Source organism: Trachinotus anak, unplaced genomic scaffold (genome assembly GCF_046630095.1).
Source record: "Trachinotus anak isolate AG129_WGS33_773 ecotype Australia unplaced genomic scaffold, CSIRO_AGI_Tana_v1 ptg000002l, whole genome shotgun sequence".
Taxonomy (NCBI): Eukaryota; Metazoa; Chordata; class Actinopteri; order Carangiformes; family Carangidae; genus Trachinotus; species Trachinotus anak.
The window spans coordinates 14,339,435-14,355,570 of record NW_027273853.1 but is presented as its reverse complement, the minus strand read 5'-3'; the positions used below and the strand labels follow the sequence as shown (position 1 = coordinate 14,355,570).

Genomic DNA, 16,136 nt, shown 5'->3' with positions numbered 1-16,136 from the left:
CACTAATAAAACACTGGAGCTCTACTGTGCATCACCCGAGGAATTGAAGTGTGTCATTTATATTATCCTTTCGCTCACTCTCAGTTAAGAGTTGTTTATTTGATCAGAGAACTGATCTCTAGACTCTGAGTTCTCTCAATCCTGCACTATTGTTATAAAAGCTTTTTTTTCCCATGACTATAGAAGTAAAACTTAAATTAATCTGATTAATAATTTGTTGTGCCTATAGTTGCATGTCAGTTTTTGTGATTTCTGCACTGACTGCATCTGTCACTTGTCACGCGCTTTAAATTGATGGAATAAATGAATTATTTATTGAAACTGCTGAAGTCCATCTAGCTATTTTAGAGCCTATTCGGACCACTTTTGATATGTAGTAAATTCTCAAGTATATCTTCAGTTTTTTGTATACATTCAGTACACATATTTACACATATTTATAGTGAGCTGTATTTGGGTAAATATTTAAAAAATTCTGTAAGACACCACAACATCAATTATTGATATTTTGATATGTTAATTTTATTCTCTCTCTCTCTTTTGGATCTTTGTCAAAACATACAGTCAATATTGAATCAGAAAGATCAGAATATAGACTGACATAAAGCTATACCACCACCTTGTGGCAGCTCTTACAATTACACTCATCCCTGATTACCACAATATATAAAAGAAAATATGTAGGCTTTAAATTAAATGTTTTAAATTATAAGCAAATACACACATTATTTAGTATTGGAGTGTGACGTTATTAGAGTGTTTTATTTTGGGCTTGTGCTCACTTTCTTTGTTGCTTTGTGTGTTTTGCAGAACACCCAGAGGTTAAGCAGCTCCCAGTCAACCCAGCCACTGGCCACTCCAGTCGTGTCTGTCACCACCCCCAGCTTACCCCCACAGGGCCTGGTATACTCAGGCATGCCCACCTCCTACAACCCTGCTGGTGAGTCTGGCCTTGCTCTCTCCTCAGACTGAAAACAACCGCCTTAGCCGTGACTGTTTGTTCTACACGCTGTCGGTTCCTGCTCTTTTCTCAGTGCTGTAGCTGAAATGTGAGTGAGTCCTCACTGTGTGTGGCTGGTTTTGTTTTTACAGAGTACTCCCTGAGCAGCGCAGAGATCTCTTCCCTACAGGGCTTCAGCTCTCCTGGGCTCTCACTGGGCTCCATGTCGGCATGGCAACAGCATCAACTGGGCCAGGCAGCTCTTAATTCTTTGGTGTGAGTAACATACTTCCAAACAAAAGCACACTCTCCAGACGCCCTCACATAAAAGCAACACCCACTGTTCTCTGTGATATTATGCTGAATCACACATCTACATATTCCTGGCTTTTCACATTGTTGCACCTCACATTTGTTGTCTCATTTTTGTTCTGAACACAAAATGCCCTGCTTGTCTTCTCTGCAGTGGTGGAGGTCACCTATCTCAGGGCTCCAACCTATCCATCAGCACCAGCCAGAGCATAAACATCAAGTCCGAGCCCATTTCGCCGCCACGGGAGCGCGTTACCCCATCCGGCTTCCCCCCTCAACAGCCGCAGCAAGGGTCCAGCCGACAGGAAGTTCTGGGACGCTCACCTGCCGACAGCCTCAGCTCCTCTTGTAGCTCATATGACGGCAGCGATCGTGAAGACCACCGGCCAGACTTCCACTCCCCGCTGGGGCTGGGAAGACCACCCGCTGGCTCTGAGGACAGGGAGAGCCCATCGGTCAAGCGCTTGCGCATGGACACATGGGTGACATAAAGAGCCCCGATCAAGCCTCCAGTCACCAGCCAGTCAGAGAGAGGGAGGGGTTAGACATGGCGATAAAAGAAAAGAGAAAGGTCCTTAGAGCTATCATTATGATACTATTATTCAACTCCATTTCAATTTGAAAGACTGAGATGTAATGTAATAAGACATGTCAGGACATATCTAAAGTCAATTCTCAAACTCGTACAGTAAGATAAAAAAAAAAAAAAACTCAGTTAGCTGGACTGAAGTATATGCACAAGCAGGTGGTATCAGGTACTTGGTGCAATTCAGATGACTTTTGCAGAAGAAAGAAAATTGTTAAACAATAGGCGGTAGATTATTGTAGTCACTGGTCTAGTCAGACACTTACATGTAGTTTCTGTTTTGCTGTTGTGCTCGCATGTTGCAAACAATCAGAGCAAGTTATGTTGCTTTCAGGCTGAGGACCCTTACATATGATGTTCACTATCTTTTAAAATCATGCTGTACCCATACAAGACCTTTGGCTCAAGTGGCCTCTTCTAATTTATTGATTCAGTCGATCAGGACATACAGACAGCATGAGGTTAATGAGTGCTATACAAGAATTTTGGTCATACAAAGAACAACAGTTGAGACTACTTTAGTGAATAAATGAATCAATGCTGTTGGGGAGGTAAAAAGATAATAGCAGCAGAATTTATTGCAATAACAACATACTATTCATTTTATAATTTAAAAGAGTAGGATATATAAATGTGCAATTACAATCATGCGAACCTGTCCAGTTGAACTGGTGAGAAAATCAACATGTTCACATTTGCTAACAGTTCATCAGTAATATAAGCCAAAGCTGTTCTTTTGTGTTGTTTTGTACAGTTGCTATGGTTTTCCTAACAGTTCACTCAAATACACCATTTCTTCGCCATAGTTTTATTTTTTATTGTGCTTTATTACAAACAGTGTAAAGTCATGTAAACCAGATGATGAATCAATATTGAAAGCCATGAACATTTGCTGTTCTGTTTGTATAACTGAAAATTTGAGCCAAACATTTTCTTTTGTTGTGTAAATAGCGACTTTAATATATATCACCAGGGTGTGAGTATGTACTTAAAGTACTGTACGATCACCGTTTTCAAGAAAAGTATATTTTTGTGGATTACAGCCAAGTTTACAAGAGTAGACCCTTAAAAAGTAGATCATTCACTGGTCAATATTTGCTATTGTGTTGATTTTACTGTCATCTCTTCTAAATTGAATTATCAACATAATCTCCTCTGTGTTTCAGTTCCAGATGGCCGATTTGTTTTTTTTTTTCTCTCTCTCTATTAGTGGTGACTGTTTGTCCTTAAGACATTGTAATAATAATGCTGTGAGGTTGAAGCTCCACTATTTTCATATTTGTGAAGGATGATCACAAGGCTAGGGGAAATAGAGTTTCTTCCCTCCTATTGTGTTAGCTCGTGTTAGTTGTGTACCAGCAGCTGCGGAATACACTGCCAACATTCAAACCCAAGGTCCCAGCCCCATGTTGAAGAATAATCTATTGTTATTGCATGTAGCTCAACTGAAAGACATGCCATTTCTCAGGCCATTTCCACTATCCTGTTACTGGTTTCATGGGATTTAAGCAGAAGACACACGTGGTAGAAGTGGCTGCTGACCTTCACACAAAACTTATCATGCCTGTGCCCACATGTGGTTGTAAATATCGCAGTCTACTTGAAATGTCATAATTATGTACAAAAATACTCATGTGTTTCCTTAATTGGCTCCAGAAACTGTATCTCATATCAATGCCCTATAACTAGTAGGAGTATGTAGGCCTAGGAACCTTAGGAGCCAGAAAAGTGAAAATCTGAAGGCGCTAAAGTCATGTATGTGAAAGGTGTTGCAACACAAGGCCGAAGCCTCAGTCATCACATGTTGCAGAGAGGAAAAAGGGGCTGTGACTTGTTTTCTTCTCCATCATCACAGAAGCAAATAATTCAGCAGCTAATTCATAACAACAACAAAAACAATGCAATGTCATTGACTTCAATCTCACTGCTGGATTGCACACATTTGTATGAGAAGTTTGCTGTACAAGAGAGGTTATCACTCTGCATTTGCCGTGACATATCTTGTGTGTGTGTTTCTGAGGTCTCTGTTCTCTCCGCCCCCATCATCAGCTCCACAGTAGTTCTCAGTATAAGCCCATAATGATCTATGCAGTTTTAACCTCAATTCTCATGACATACACAGAATATGATGTCCTTACAGGTTGTATGTAGTCATCAGAGACTGTTAGCCTCTCATCCTGAAGTGCCCGGACTTCAAGATGCATATGATACATTTTATTAAATTGATTTGGATCCCCCAGGGCAATCTCTTCATGTTCATATACATTAGCAGACATTACATGATGTATAGTAGTTCATAATGTAATCCAGAATAACACAGCAGGTGAAAATAGCAATAATAAATGACTACAACAAAAACTGTCTGCCTGTCTTGGCAGCATCACCTCGTAGTTGAGCACATACTTTAGCACTTGATTACATATCAGGGAATTTTGTAGTTTCTCTATCTATATGCACAGTTAGGAAATGCCTTATCCCAAAGAAAAATTACACCACTTTTATTTTCTCTCAGTTAAAGAAAAAACGACAATGCAGATATCACTCAAACTTGACCAGACCTGCCTCTTCTCAGAAAAGACTCACACAAGAAAATGCATGGTGAATGCACTGTGATACACTTTGCTCTTTTGGTCTATGTCCAAATTGTGCACAACTGATGAATGTGAAAGGAAAGGGTAATCAATGAACCTTTGTAGAGGACTTTCTTCACTTTGCTGTGCAAGAGTACACTGCTTTGCTTCATGGCTTTTATAAACAGAACTACGTGTTTGGTAAGTGTTTGTAGTTGATAGTTCACTTAACTAAAGAAGCTGTTTTCGGTTTGGATTGCTCAGACCGTTTGGCGGCACAAGCTGGACTTTGTTGCCAATAATGAAATTATTTGTTTCAAAATCGAAAGAGATTTTAAGTTAATCTACATTTTATTTCCCTTGAATGTGTTATTTTATTTTCATCATACAATAAATATTCAAGTGAACTTTTTATTAAACAAATAAGATACTATGCTAGATATTGTTGTACAAAATTTGTATTCTTCACAAAAGTACAAATATTGGCTTTTAATGTGTAATTTAGATTATCTCTCTTATTCTGTATCAAATGAAGTAAACAACTCTTACATAGAATTTGTTCTCATGTGAAGTCCCAAACAGTAGAAACTGTCAACTTTATTAAACACCTCAGTGTATGCTTAATCTGAACTCAATGTCTATTCATCTTTGAATATCACTTTGAAAATGCATTTTATTGACCTCACAGATCAGTTTGTACATTGCCTGGGGCTACTGGCATTGTCGATCAGTGATACAGGCTGAACAGACAGCACAATACTGTTAAAATCTTTAACTCTCTGAATTTATGCAAGAAGATTGTCTGACATACTCTTTATTAAATACCCAGTTCTATAAATTAATATTAATAGAGAAACATACATGCTGATTGAATGGCTGAGCACAGTGTGGTGGAAGAAACACTCAGATCCTTTGCTTAAAAGTAATTATTAAAAGTAAAAGCAATGATAGCACAGTGTGAAAATGATCTGTTAAAAGTACAAATTGTGCTTAAATATTGACGCAGAAGTTTTATCAAGATAAAGTACACATAATTCTAAGTATCAAAAGTAGCTACTCATTATGCAGAATGACTCCAGTAAGAGTATAAGGAGTATTATTTAGCCTATTTATTTTTATGCCTCCGAACTGGCAACAGCCAGGGTCGGAAGGAAGCATTATGTTTTCGTCCATCCATCTGTGAGTCATTTTCTTCAAATTTGATTCGATTTTGGCAGTCAAAGGTCAAGGTCGTGGTGACTCCACGACAAAGTTCTGAGCTTGTGAACGTGATATCTCAGTAATGCCTTGAGGGAGTTTCTTCAAATTTGGCAGAAATGTCATCTCGGCCTCAATGATGAACTGCTTAGAATTTGGTGGTCAAATGTCAAAGGACTTCACAAAACATGTTTTTGGCTGTATCTCACAAACTCATATGCTAATTATGACACAATTTAATTCAAAAGTCTGTAAGGATAAGACGAAATGATGACGTCTTTTTATCAAAATGGTCAAAGGTCAACTTCACTGTGACATCATAACGTTCTGTAAAAACACTTCCGGCCATTATTATTGCTGTAACTCAGGACGGGGAGATTGTAACCATATTTACTGCAACTGTAAGGCAGTTCCAGTTTATTGGATTACGATTACTAGTGTCTCTTTCAGCCTTTAGTTGACTTGGAAGATAAATCAGTGTTTGAGGTTTGAACTAGCCTATACATAATATGGATGTTTATACAAATCAAATGCAAACACCACAGAGTGGAAACCAGTGTTTAACAGGATGCATCTAGTGATATTTGTCCTCTAGAGCAGTTTTTAACAGAGGACATCAGCGTATTTCCAGGGCATCACCAGCAGAAGGCACTGTAACACAATGAGTTGATGCAGCTTGTTGTGCTCAGCTCAGGTAAGTTGGTAAACCGTCGAAACTGCGAGGTCACAACTGTCTGGAAAAAAACAGGTGGCTACCCGCCTGTCAGTCAGTCTGTCTTCGAGATGTGATAATACATAGGCCCATACAGATATATACCCACAGGGTTTCAAGAATTCGTGTTTTTAATAGCTTATATAAAGTAAGTTTCATTATTTCAAAAGTCAGCGTCACTTTTACTTAGGTGAGTATTTCCGTTTGGGAATAACATTTTATTATTTTATTTTAAAGGGAAATTGTTATTAGACCTTTACCTTATTTTTCTGTAGTTATAAGTTTCTTTAAGCTACTGTTGGTTATTGCATCCTGAGCATTAAATACTGAAAGCTCATAAAATATGATGTAGCTACTGGTATAGCTAGCTAGTGCAAACTCCTCAACAAGATATTATTACACAAACTACTTAAACACGTTTACTTCCGGTACGATAGTACGCTACATTTGCTGTGGTGGCCAAAGCTGAGTTCTGAGTTCTCTGACTTCATTTGCATTTTCTCCACTGCGTTGTCGCTATGTTTATGTATAAATAAAAACTTTTTTTTCTTCCACCACCGCTTGAATAGCAAATCATACAACACTGGGAGACAAACAGGGGTTTTAGGTCAGCTGTGTAGTTCAATCTTTCATCCTGTATTCACTCTGAAGGCTTGCATGTGCATCACTCTGTATATTTGTCCCCAAGTGCATGTTCTTGGCTTCCCATCCATAAGGCCAGCTGTGCTGCAGCCTGGATCAGGTCCAGTATGCATGTGTAGAGTAACCAAGCAGGGTTTTTGGGATGTTTGAGTTGTGTGAGGAGGAGGGCGACAGGCCACCTGCCATAGGGGCTTGCCCTGTTCGGATTCCAAGCCCTGCCTTTCAAATGGTAGCCAAGTTGGGGTTCTTTCATGTGGGCCTGATCTCCTTAAGACATTCGCAAATATTGAACAAGACTCGGTCCAAACTCAAACACATCTGTTGTCATATACTGTAGTCTCCACCGTTAGGCACAGACAAGGAGAGGGAGAGTGAACACCAGTGGGTGGCTTCAACGTGTGGACACACAGCTATAGTTTATACTTTGCAAACACAAATGCTCACTTTTGACGAGCTTAGGCTAAACCTTGTTCCACTGTAAACAAATATGTGGCTGTGTGAAAGAAATGGAGTTTGGTATGACAAGGCAGCCACTGAGTGCCAGATCCGTGCTGAAGATGAGGGATGAGATAAGATGAACAGATCATTTCATCATTTCACATTTCATATGCCACAGTCATGTTGCAGAATCCATCAGCAGTATTTTGGGACTGTTTTGGACAGATACGGAGGACAGTTGTATTGTAGAATTAGGCTAGATTATGGTATTAAGTATATTTTCAAGTACTTGGACCTATAAGAGGACCCATATTATGGGAAGTGTAATGCATGCAAGTCTTAAAACAGACAAATAGCCTAACAAATGTAAATAGTCAAATATTCAAATCAACAGTAAACAGACTGACAGACTGGCTGTTAAACTAACTGTATTGTGAGCACCTCTTTGTGTTATCATAGTTTCAGCGCTATAGTGTCTACTTAATCTTTTGTCACAGTATCTTAATTTTACTTTTTATGATCCCACATAACTTGTCATACTGTACTGTATGTGGCTCTATTCATCTTGGTAGACATGGGCAGGACTCAACATTTGACACACTGTGACTGTTCATTATCATAGTCGTTGAAACTCACCCTGTGAGACTGGTATGGGCAGTTTCACCCAGCTTGGCCTCTCCACCAATGACTTGTCTTCAAAGTTGCCGTCAAGCTGGAAAGGAGACTTGCTGTCTTTTGAACTGCCTGAGACTCCTTCCTCCTTTTCAGCCTAGCTACGATGGCTGAGCTGCTTGTTGGAAAATTTACTGCTGCTTTTGGTGGAAACTGAATCAGTGTGTGGCTTTGTCAGGCTATTCAGCAGAGGTCATCTGAACAGGTATTTTTTTTGACTAAATTAGACTGAGATCATTTACAATGTCATGACACGTACGATAACTTAGATGAAGTAATTTATTGAGAAATGTTTGTAAGATCAGACATCAGGCCTTAGCGCTAATGTTAAGATTTTACTGTTATAATGTAGCTTACCACCTACTTTTGGTTCTGTAAGGTGCTGATTTAGTCATCACAAGGCATTATTTATGTTTTTATTTGGTCAAGACAGACAATTGGGAAAAGTAGGTACATTTTGGTGTGACACTAATTCAGATGGTAAACCAACAATAGAGATGTCTTTGCTACTGTCCGTGTGTGGTGACAAATCCTCTGAAGGGCTTAATCTCCCGCTGATTTACTACATCTTAACCTACCTTCCCCTTCTGCACAGTAATACAATTTCAACAGATCAAAATTTGCCTTCATGAAATATTATGTGAGCCCAAGTCTCTCAGAGGAAGGCTAATGTAGAACACAATAGGAAAAATATATTTAGAAGTTTTATGTTTTTTGCTCAACGCTAAGTGTGAGTGCAGCCAATATTTTTTGAAGATATGTTTATAACTTTAATGAATGGCCACCACTAGTACATTTTATATTTGGCTGTTGTAGTTTATATCATTTCCCTTGACTAAGTCTGAGCAGTACATGAGACACCTTGTTGCACTGTGTTAGGCCTGTAACACAAAGGACCTTGATTCCACTTTTGTTTCCTTTTTCTTTTTATATCTGAAAGGTATCACCCAAGATGGATGGCAAGAAAAAGAATTTCTTGGGGAACTTGCGTCAGAAAACAAAGTTGCCCAACCTGAAGAGGCCAGGTAAGAAGGTACTTGCCAAGCAGGGAAGGAATCTGGCTCATCGGCGCAGTATTTCCGTACCAGACTTACGGTTGGTGGCAGGTGAAGCATTTTCTACAGAGAGTGCCTTGTTGTCCACTGACTCTGATATCATCTCCTTTGGCATTTCTCCCCGTCTGAGTGATACTGACTCTAACGCAAGTGGCTCAGTCACAGATGGACCATCTTTTACAGACAAACTGAATGATTCAGTCCCAGAAATTATGCACAGGGTTCCTACAGATCACACAGCTGCAGCTTTGTATCGAATGAGTGCTCCGGTCGAGACAATGACCCTTTATGAGGAAACAGCTGATATGATGAATTCACGTTCAGAAGACAAGGTGAACTGGACTCGGGAAGCCTTGTATGCACAGGTGGATAAAAGAGCCAAGAGGGATGTACCTAGATTTGATTTTGACCCTAATCCTGCTCCAAGGTCTGATCTTGCTAACACACAAGTTCATTCCCCAAGACCAGACCTTGTAGAAAGAGAGAGTCTCAATGAAGAGAGAGTGATTTCAGGTCCTCTTGCAGCAGCAGTGGCCAGAGCAAGCTCGTTGGGAGACCAAGTGAAGCCAAACATAGAAAAGAAGACCATATCATTCGAACAGAGAAAGTCATCATCTGAAAAAGGGTCACCGTTAAGAATCAGAAGAAATGCTCTTACCGATAGCATTTTTCTGACATTAGATACTCTGGGTACTCCTTTTGAGAGTGCTGATGGTACCTCAATGGACTCTGCGTGTGGCACCCCCAACGAGGAGCGAGTCAACATGCCCTGGACAACAGACTCGGAAGAACTGGACCAGGAAATCTGCTCTCCCTTGGTGATGAGACAGTTCTCCACAGAAGAGGCTCTACTTGAAGAAAACCCAAATGAGGAGGCCCTGGATGAAATAGAGGTGAGTTTTATTACATGAATGTTTATGAATATTTGAAGTTTGCATGCACTGTAGATTTATGTCGTTTGAAATTTGTATTCAGATGTCACTCAGTGATTTCCTTTCATAGTAAGAAATCACACTGATCTAAACCGGTCCAGTCCTGTGCACATACAACAGAGACCTTATACTTCTACAAACTTAGATTAAACTATTCTTCCCTTAGGTCTTAGATCAAAGTATGCAATCTCTACTGTCATAATAAACTAGTCAAGAGGAAATTGTGTAAAGTTATGAAGGTATTATAAATAACACAATTTGTTAGAAATATAATATAAAGCAACACCACAATAAGTACTTTGAGTAACATTGCTCACATTCACTTTTATGTATGCATGCTTTCATTTCACTTTCAAATAGTGTGGTTTGGTTTCACATACTTCAGCCGTTATGCTAAGAGAGTTCTTACACTATAATATGGTGACTTGCATGAAGTGGCATTCCTTTTTTAAGCTTGAGCATATACTTAATGAGAGTAACTATTCAGTCTACTGGTGCAACATATCAAAAGTGTCCTTTCAAGGTTGGTGTTAAATGTGAAGGGACCACCTGGGATTTGACTTTAAACAGCTCTGGGGTATAGTTGAAACTAAGGCTGTTGTGTCCTGTTTTGTCTAGATGCCTCTTAGATATGGACACCAGTTGAAAACCAGCATTACTAGTTAGACACAATGTGGTATGGAGAACTCTTAAAAAAAAAAAAAAACACAGCGGTTGATAACATGTCACTTTGCCTCATACTTGACACTTTTTATTGCTGTTCACAGTATTTACAGACACATTGTCTCTAAAAGACATTATCTATAGGCATGAGGAACATTCAAGTATGTCTTGAAATGGATGAACAGCCTTTTTTTATTTATTTTTTTAAAATTATAATAATATAATCATAAGTATCATGTGAACCACAGAGCAGTAGACACATCTAGACATCTCATCTTGACTGTACCATACAAAATGTTCACAATCGGATATTTCATAAAATGTAATTCCAACCTTTTTTATATGTAGATGTCTAGTGAACCGTGCGACTTCTTTGAAGAAGGTCTGCGAGATCCTTTAGAAAACTCTGTAAGTACTCACTGGACTGCTGTGCTCATTGAAGTAAGCCAGGCATCTGACCTAAGAAAGCATATAAATGTGAATGGTTTCTCTACAGCAGGTTATGACAGCAGGGCCTGAGGTTCAAGCACCTCTCCCGTTCCAGAGATACCTCCTCAACATCAACTTAAAGCAGGGAAGGAACCTGGTCGTCAGGGACAAGCGCTCTGGTAGGTTACCGACCTGCAGGTGATATATAAGTTGTGGCCTTTCACAGCCTGAAGGACTAAGTAGCTGTCTCACTTGGATTTCAGGAGGATAATTACTGTCTCTTTATAAGCAAACATCATCGTGTTGCCTTAACTGTAGGAATTGTTTGGATGGATCAGTACATATCAAGAGATGCCAAATTGGATGAAAGTTCTTTGACATCCTAAAAATATGCAGTTCTTTGTATTTTGGCTTTTAGTAAGGGTGGGCCCTTGATGAAGCACTCCATGTACACACACTGCGTATGCATCTTGTTAATCTTGCTGTGTTTATGAACCAATCAAACAGTGGAAAGTCATGAATGGGAAATGTGTTGTTGTGTATAAAGGCAAGATGAGACGTGTTCAGTTAATGCTCCTGTTTACTCGTTAGGATGACGTCTCTTGTCAAGTGGTGTAAAAAGAAAAAAATCAGAAGTATGCTGTCAGACCAGTATGACAAAAGACAGACTGGGATAAAGCAGTCAGTACTCATTACATGAAACCACTGGCACTGTCACCTGTTTAAACAGCTGATTATGTAATGGTATGCCAGGGGTAGTGGTTGTGATTTTTGACAATCAGATGTTCATAATTCTTAATCTCATATCTGGTGGGCTTTCTCAAAACAAAGCCTGTGGTTCATAGATTTTAAAGAAAAAGTTGCACTCACTTATCCCGCAAATTGTCATTTACTTAAATATTTCAGGTCACACCTATTTTTCTCTTAAAATAATATGTTGATGTCTTCAGGTTTTGTTGAAAATGGGTCTTTTGATCAAGGTATAAAATCAAGCATGAACTTTGAAAGATGGTTTGAATTTTAACTAATTTCAATTAGCTGATTTCATAACTGGATTGCCTGTTGAGATTTGAGTCACCACTGCCAATCATATTGATCTGTCAGTGTTAAATACAAATTTCCATTCATCATGACCCTTATCTGAGGTCCTGTGGAGTTTACTTTGGAAAAGCAGTGACATCAAGTGGACATAAGTGGAACTACGACATATGAGTAAATTCATGTGTGGTCTCATTAAGTATCATTGTTTACTGACTATTTTTCGGACTAATGTAGTTAGGTGTACTTGGTAAAAATAAAAATAGTAAAATTAAAAAATTAAAAGGTTTTTATAGCAGAAATTTGTATTTGTATTTCAAAACCACATTAATCTTACCTAATTGAAAATGTAAACCCTTTGGCTATGGGGTAGATTTAACCAATATTATACTTGTAGTTCCTGTAGTTTTGGGAAATCACTTCACAGCTTAATGGTGAAATGACTTCTTTTTTTTTTTTTTTACTATGGTGCTTACCAGTTTTTTTTCCTGCATGGTGCATGCAGGACACCCACCAAACCCAGTGGCCTACTCCCTGCTAGTTGAGACCTTACTTTCCCTGACAAGATGGCACCATGATGATGCAATCCCCGCACGCCCCCTGTCTTTCCACTGTTTGCCCAACAATCAACAGCGTGCCAAAGGCTCACCAATGGCATACATTGTCATTACATATTCTGAAAGGACCCACGCCACCGGCCCCCACTCCTTGGTTTTTGTTCTCCCCTTTTTTCCCCATTAATTTCCATCGTCACCGTTCTCAGTCATGCCAGAGCTTTTCTCCTTGCTAGCTGCCACATTCTCCTCCTGTCAAGTTGCCTGGAGGTTTCCCTGTCACAGGCTGGCAGGGTGGAGCTGCTGTGGGTCCTGCCTGCCTTTGCGAGATGTTCATTTGGAGTGGGGAGCTGACAGGCCTGACAGCCCATCCCCACAGGGCCTTTGTCATGTGATTCAAGCCTCCCTGCAGGCTCTCTCAAGCACCCCTTTATTCCCCTATACAAATGAAGGCATGGGACTGGCTTTCATTTTTTGGCCAATCTGCATGCAATTGCAGAAACAAAGAAGTCCCATACCCCCACCCCACTCACAAACAGACTTTCTTAACAGGCTTGGGAGATTAACACTGGTTGCTTCTAGATTTTGGTTTCTGGTTGCCTCATGCTGGCGAGTGTTTCTACTCTTTCACAATTAAACAGCTACATCCCTCTGTTTTTGCCATGTGTGGGGTGCGCCTCCTCCTCACATATTTCAGTCTCTCACACAACCAGCATGGGGGAAGGGTGTGTATGTATGTGTGTGTTTATATATGTGTTTTCATACACAGTGTACATTTCTAAAGTGATAATATGTTCCACACAAAGTAAACATAGTTTGCATCAAATAATTCTTTTTCACCATGGATTGCTATGAAAGCATTGTTATTACACTTTGATTATGCTGTATGTAAACACTTTAAGCCACATTGTTTTACTGATTTGCTGTTTTTTATCATGATTTTTAGGCACCAGTGATCCTTATGTGAAGTTCAAACTTGAGGGAAAACAGTTCTATAAAAGCAAAGTGGTGTATAAAAATCTGAACCCACAGTGGAACGAGTCCTTCTCTCATCCTCTGCGAGATCGAGAGCACATTGTGGAAGTTCGAGTAAGCATTGTTCTTTTTGAATAGGATTGCGTATGATACAGGATCCCACAATTTCAGTTTGCTATTTTAGTGATGTTTGTCATGTTGTTGCAGGTCTATGATAAAAATCGGACCACTGATGATTTCATGGGTTCCAGCTCTATTCCCCTGAAAGATCTTGATTTGTACAAGTAAGGAATATATATATATTTCATATTTCGGGGGACAGATTATATATAAAGGATATTCATGAGTGGCCATCAGTTTTAATCTTTTAATTGCCTTTCTGTCTTTTAACAGAACCTATGAATTGGAGTTGCATCTTGATGATCCAAAAAGTAAAGAAGATGACATGGGAGTGATAATGGTTGAAGTCTGCTTAATGTTTAGAGATGCCACCATCAAAAGAAGCCCTGTAAGAGTATTTCTGACACGAGAAGTATTTCTTGATGCAAGTCTTTGAATTCTTTGCACTGATTCTTGTAATTATTTTCTTTTCATAGAGATGGCCAGTAAAGAAGAATAAGGTATGGATTGTGATATACTTACATTTACTTTTTAACTTGAATTTCCAAATTGTATCGAGAATGCCATTAGTATTCCTGCATTCGACTTTGAGATTTACATGGCAGAGCTTGTGATCTAAAGCACTAGGGGGCAGTAGCTCACTGTGCTATGGTGTAACAAAGAATGAGGTGTATGCACAGGACTCAGGCTTTTGTGTGTAACCTTGGTTTCAGCATAGCCTATTTCTTTTGTGGTTTTACAGTGAACCTTTTTTGCAATGCATATTACTTTCAGTGGTATCATTTGCTGTGAAAAAGTATGGTACAATATAACATTCTGATCAAAATCAAAATAATAGTATTGGCTGAATATATTGCCATAAAAATAGCCCTTAGATGAGTATTATAGAGCAGTATTTGGTTTTGTAGTAAACAAAGTTCCATCTCCTCTCAAGTGGCTTTCAATATATTGCAGCTGTAATTAGATTCAGAGTGAAATAGGAGGGTAGCTGTTTGGGACTGACACTGCAGTGAGTGGGTTTGTATTCACACCTATGTAGTCACTACATCTGCCACTGTTCAGTCTCTTGATGGTCCAGTAGACAATCTCAATTTGAAATTAGATGACAAAGGAATGAAGCCATTTTCATACGCATTGTAGGTTATCCACTACAGATGGTTAAAGATACTCAAAGGGAGACAGAAATGTGTGATGGGACTCTACACAATGTTCTGCTGCCTAAATCACAGTGCTAATTTAACAATGTAACAATGCCATTTTTTTTCCCATTTCATTTTTGACAAACATACAATATCTTATTGCATTTAACACCTATCCTGGAAGTGCTGAATACCAAGCTCTTACGGCTCCACTCCCCCTCCTTCAGAACATCGTTTTCTCCCTGTGTGTTACCACCACAGAGACAGGGAATGGCAAGTGCCGAAGTAAAACTCTGCTGTGTGATAGTGTTTCAAACAGGAGGGGGGCGTATGGTAGAAGTGGCGGGGAGGGGAGGGGGGGCTCTGCTGTTCGAGGCATGTTGCCAGTGTGGGATGCCTAAGATCGGCAAGGCTGATAATTCCCAGGCATAGCGGGCAATAACCCAGATGTTAGGATGTAATATCACAGCTGTGGATGGACAGTGCTGAGGTACTAGCCAAATGGTCCAGGGTCTGAGCTCATCGTGCTTGTCCCCATGCTGTCCCACCATATGGAAGCAATCGCACAGCCCTTTTAGGACCAGGAATAGATTCTCTTTAGGGGCCACTTACAGTTAAGTGGAATTGTTTTATTGGCCGCTGAGATAGAAATGTGTCCAAGATAAACACTTGGGATGACTTGGCTGAGGCCTGTTTTATATCGCTCCTCCACTCCCTCTGTTCCTCTTCTTTTGAAGGGGCTGATATTTATAGGGCTGTGCCTGTGGTATTCCATGTTAATTCAGGTCCCTGAGATGTGCTTTGATCCCCTTCGGATTGGGTGGCAATGTGGGTTGTGACCCCGTAGTGAGGAGGAGGGGCCGGAGTGGCAGGGGAGTTGTAGTGGGGCTGTTTGAAGCAGCGTCGCTGGGGCAGCTGAAGGAGCTGGGCAATCAAAGAGGCTAGAGCAGATTACGGTCCTGCTCTTTAATTACAGTCAGCCCTACACAACCTCTCTGCTGTTTGTTTTTACAGCCCTGGCCTATCACCGCATGGCCTCACGGGAACTCTTACATGGAAACATATCAAGGCCTCTCTTTCTCACTCCCTCTGTGACACACGGCAGGAGAAGTGGATTATTGGCTGTGCTTGTCCTTGATTTCGAGAGTTCTCGAATGCACAA

General features: G+C 39.9%; 2 protein-coding genes across 13 annotated transcripts in view; both read left to right on the top strand.

Moving 5' to 3' along the window:
* Positions 1 to 5,038, top strand: part of mef2aa (myocyte enhancer factor 2aa) — a 58,588-nt gene extending 53,550 nt beyond the window's left edge. For 6 of the 9 annotated variants that reach the window (XM_071499945.1, XM_071499908.1, XM_071499970.1 and 3 more), the window contains 3 exons: positions 811 to 940; positions 1,093 to 1,216; positions 1,407 to 5,038. In XM_071499945.1, the coding sequence (XP_071356046.1) occupies positions 811 to 940; positions 1,093 to 1,216; positions 1,407 to 1,743 (591 nt within the window). In that variant the 3' untranslated portion in view covers positions 1,744 to 5,038. The remainder of the gene's footprint in view (positions 1 to 810; positions 941 to 1,092; positions 1,217 to 1,406) is intronic. The other 3 variants (XM_071499954.1, XM_071499917.1, XM_071499980.1) reach the window with 2 other exon arrangements.
* A 1,353-nt stretch (positions 5,039 to 6,391) lies between these two features.
* mctp2a (multiple C2 domains, transmembrane 2a) overlaps positions 6,392 to 16,136 on the top strand; it is a 33,756-nt gene continuing 24,011 nt past the window's right edge. For 2 of the 4 annotated variants that reach the window (XM_071499875.1, XM_071499899.1), the window contains exons 1-8: positions 8,139 to 8,274; positions 9,010 to 10,017; positions 11,068 to 11,127; positions 11,216 to 11,327; positions 13,687 to 13,829; positions 13,923 to 13,999; positions 14,109 to 14,223; positions 14,312 to 14,335. In XM_071499875.1, coding sequence (XP_071355976.1) covers positions 9,022 to 10,017; positions 11,068 to 11,127; positions 11,216 to 11,327; positions 13,687 to 13,829; positions 13,923 to 13,999; positions 14,109 to 14,223; positions 14,312 to 14,335 — 1,527 coding nt within the window. In that variant the 5' untranslated portion in view covers positions 8,139 to 8,274; positions 9,010 to 9,021. Of the gene's footprint in view, positions 6,508 to 8,138; positions 8,275 to 9,009; positions 10,018 to 11,067; positions 11,128 to 11,215; positions 11,328 to 13,686; positions 13,830 to 13,922; positions 14,000 to 14,108; positions 14,224 to 14,311; positions 14,336 to 16,136 lie in introns of those variants that run through there. The other 2 variants (XM_071499884.1, XM_071499892.1) reach the window with 2 other exon arrangements.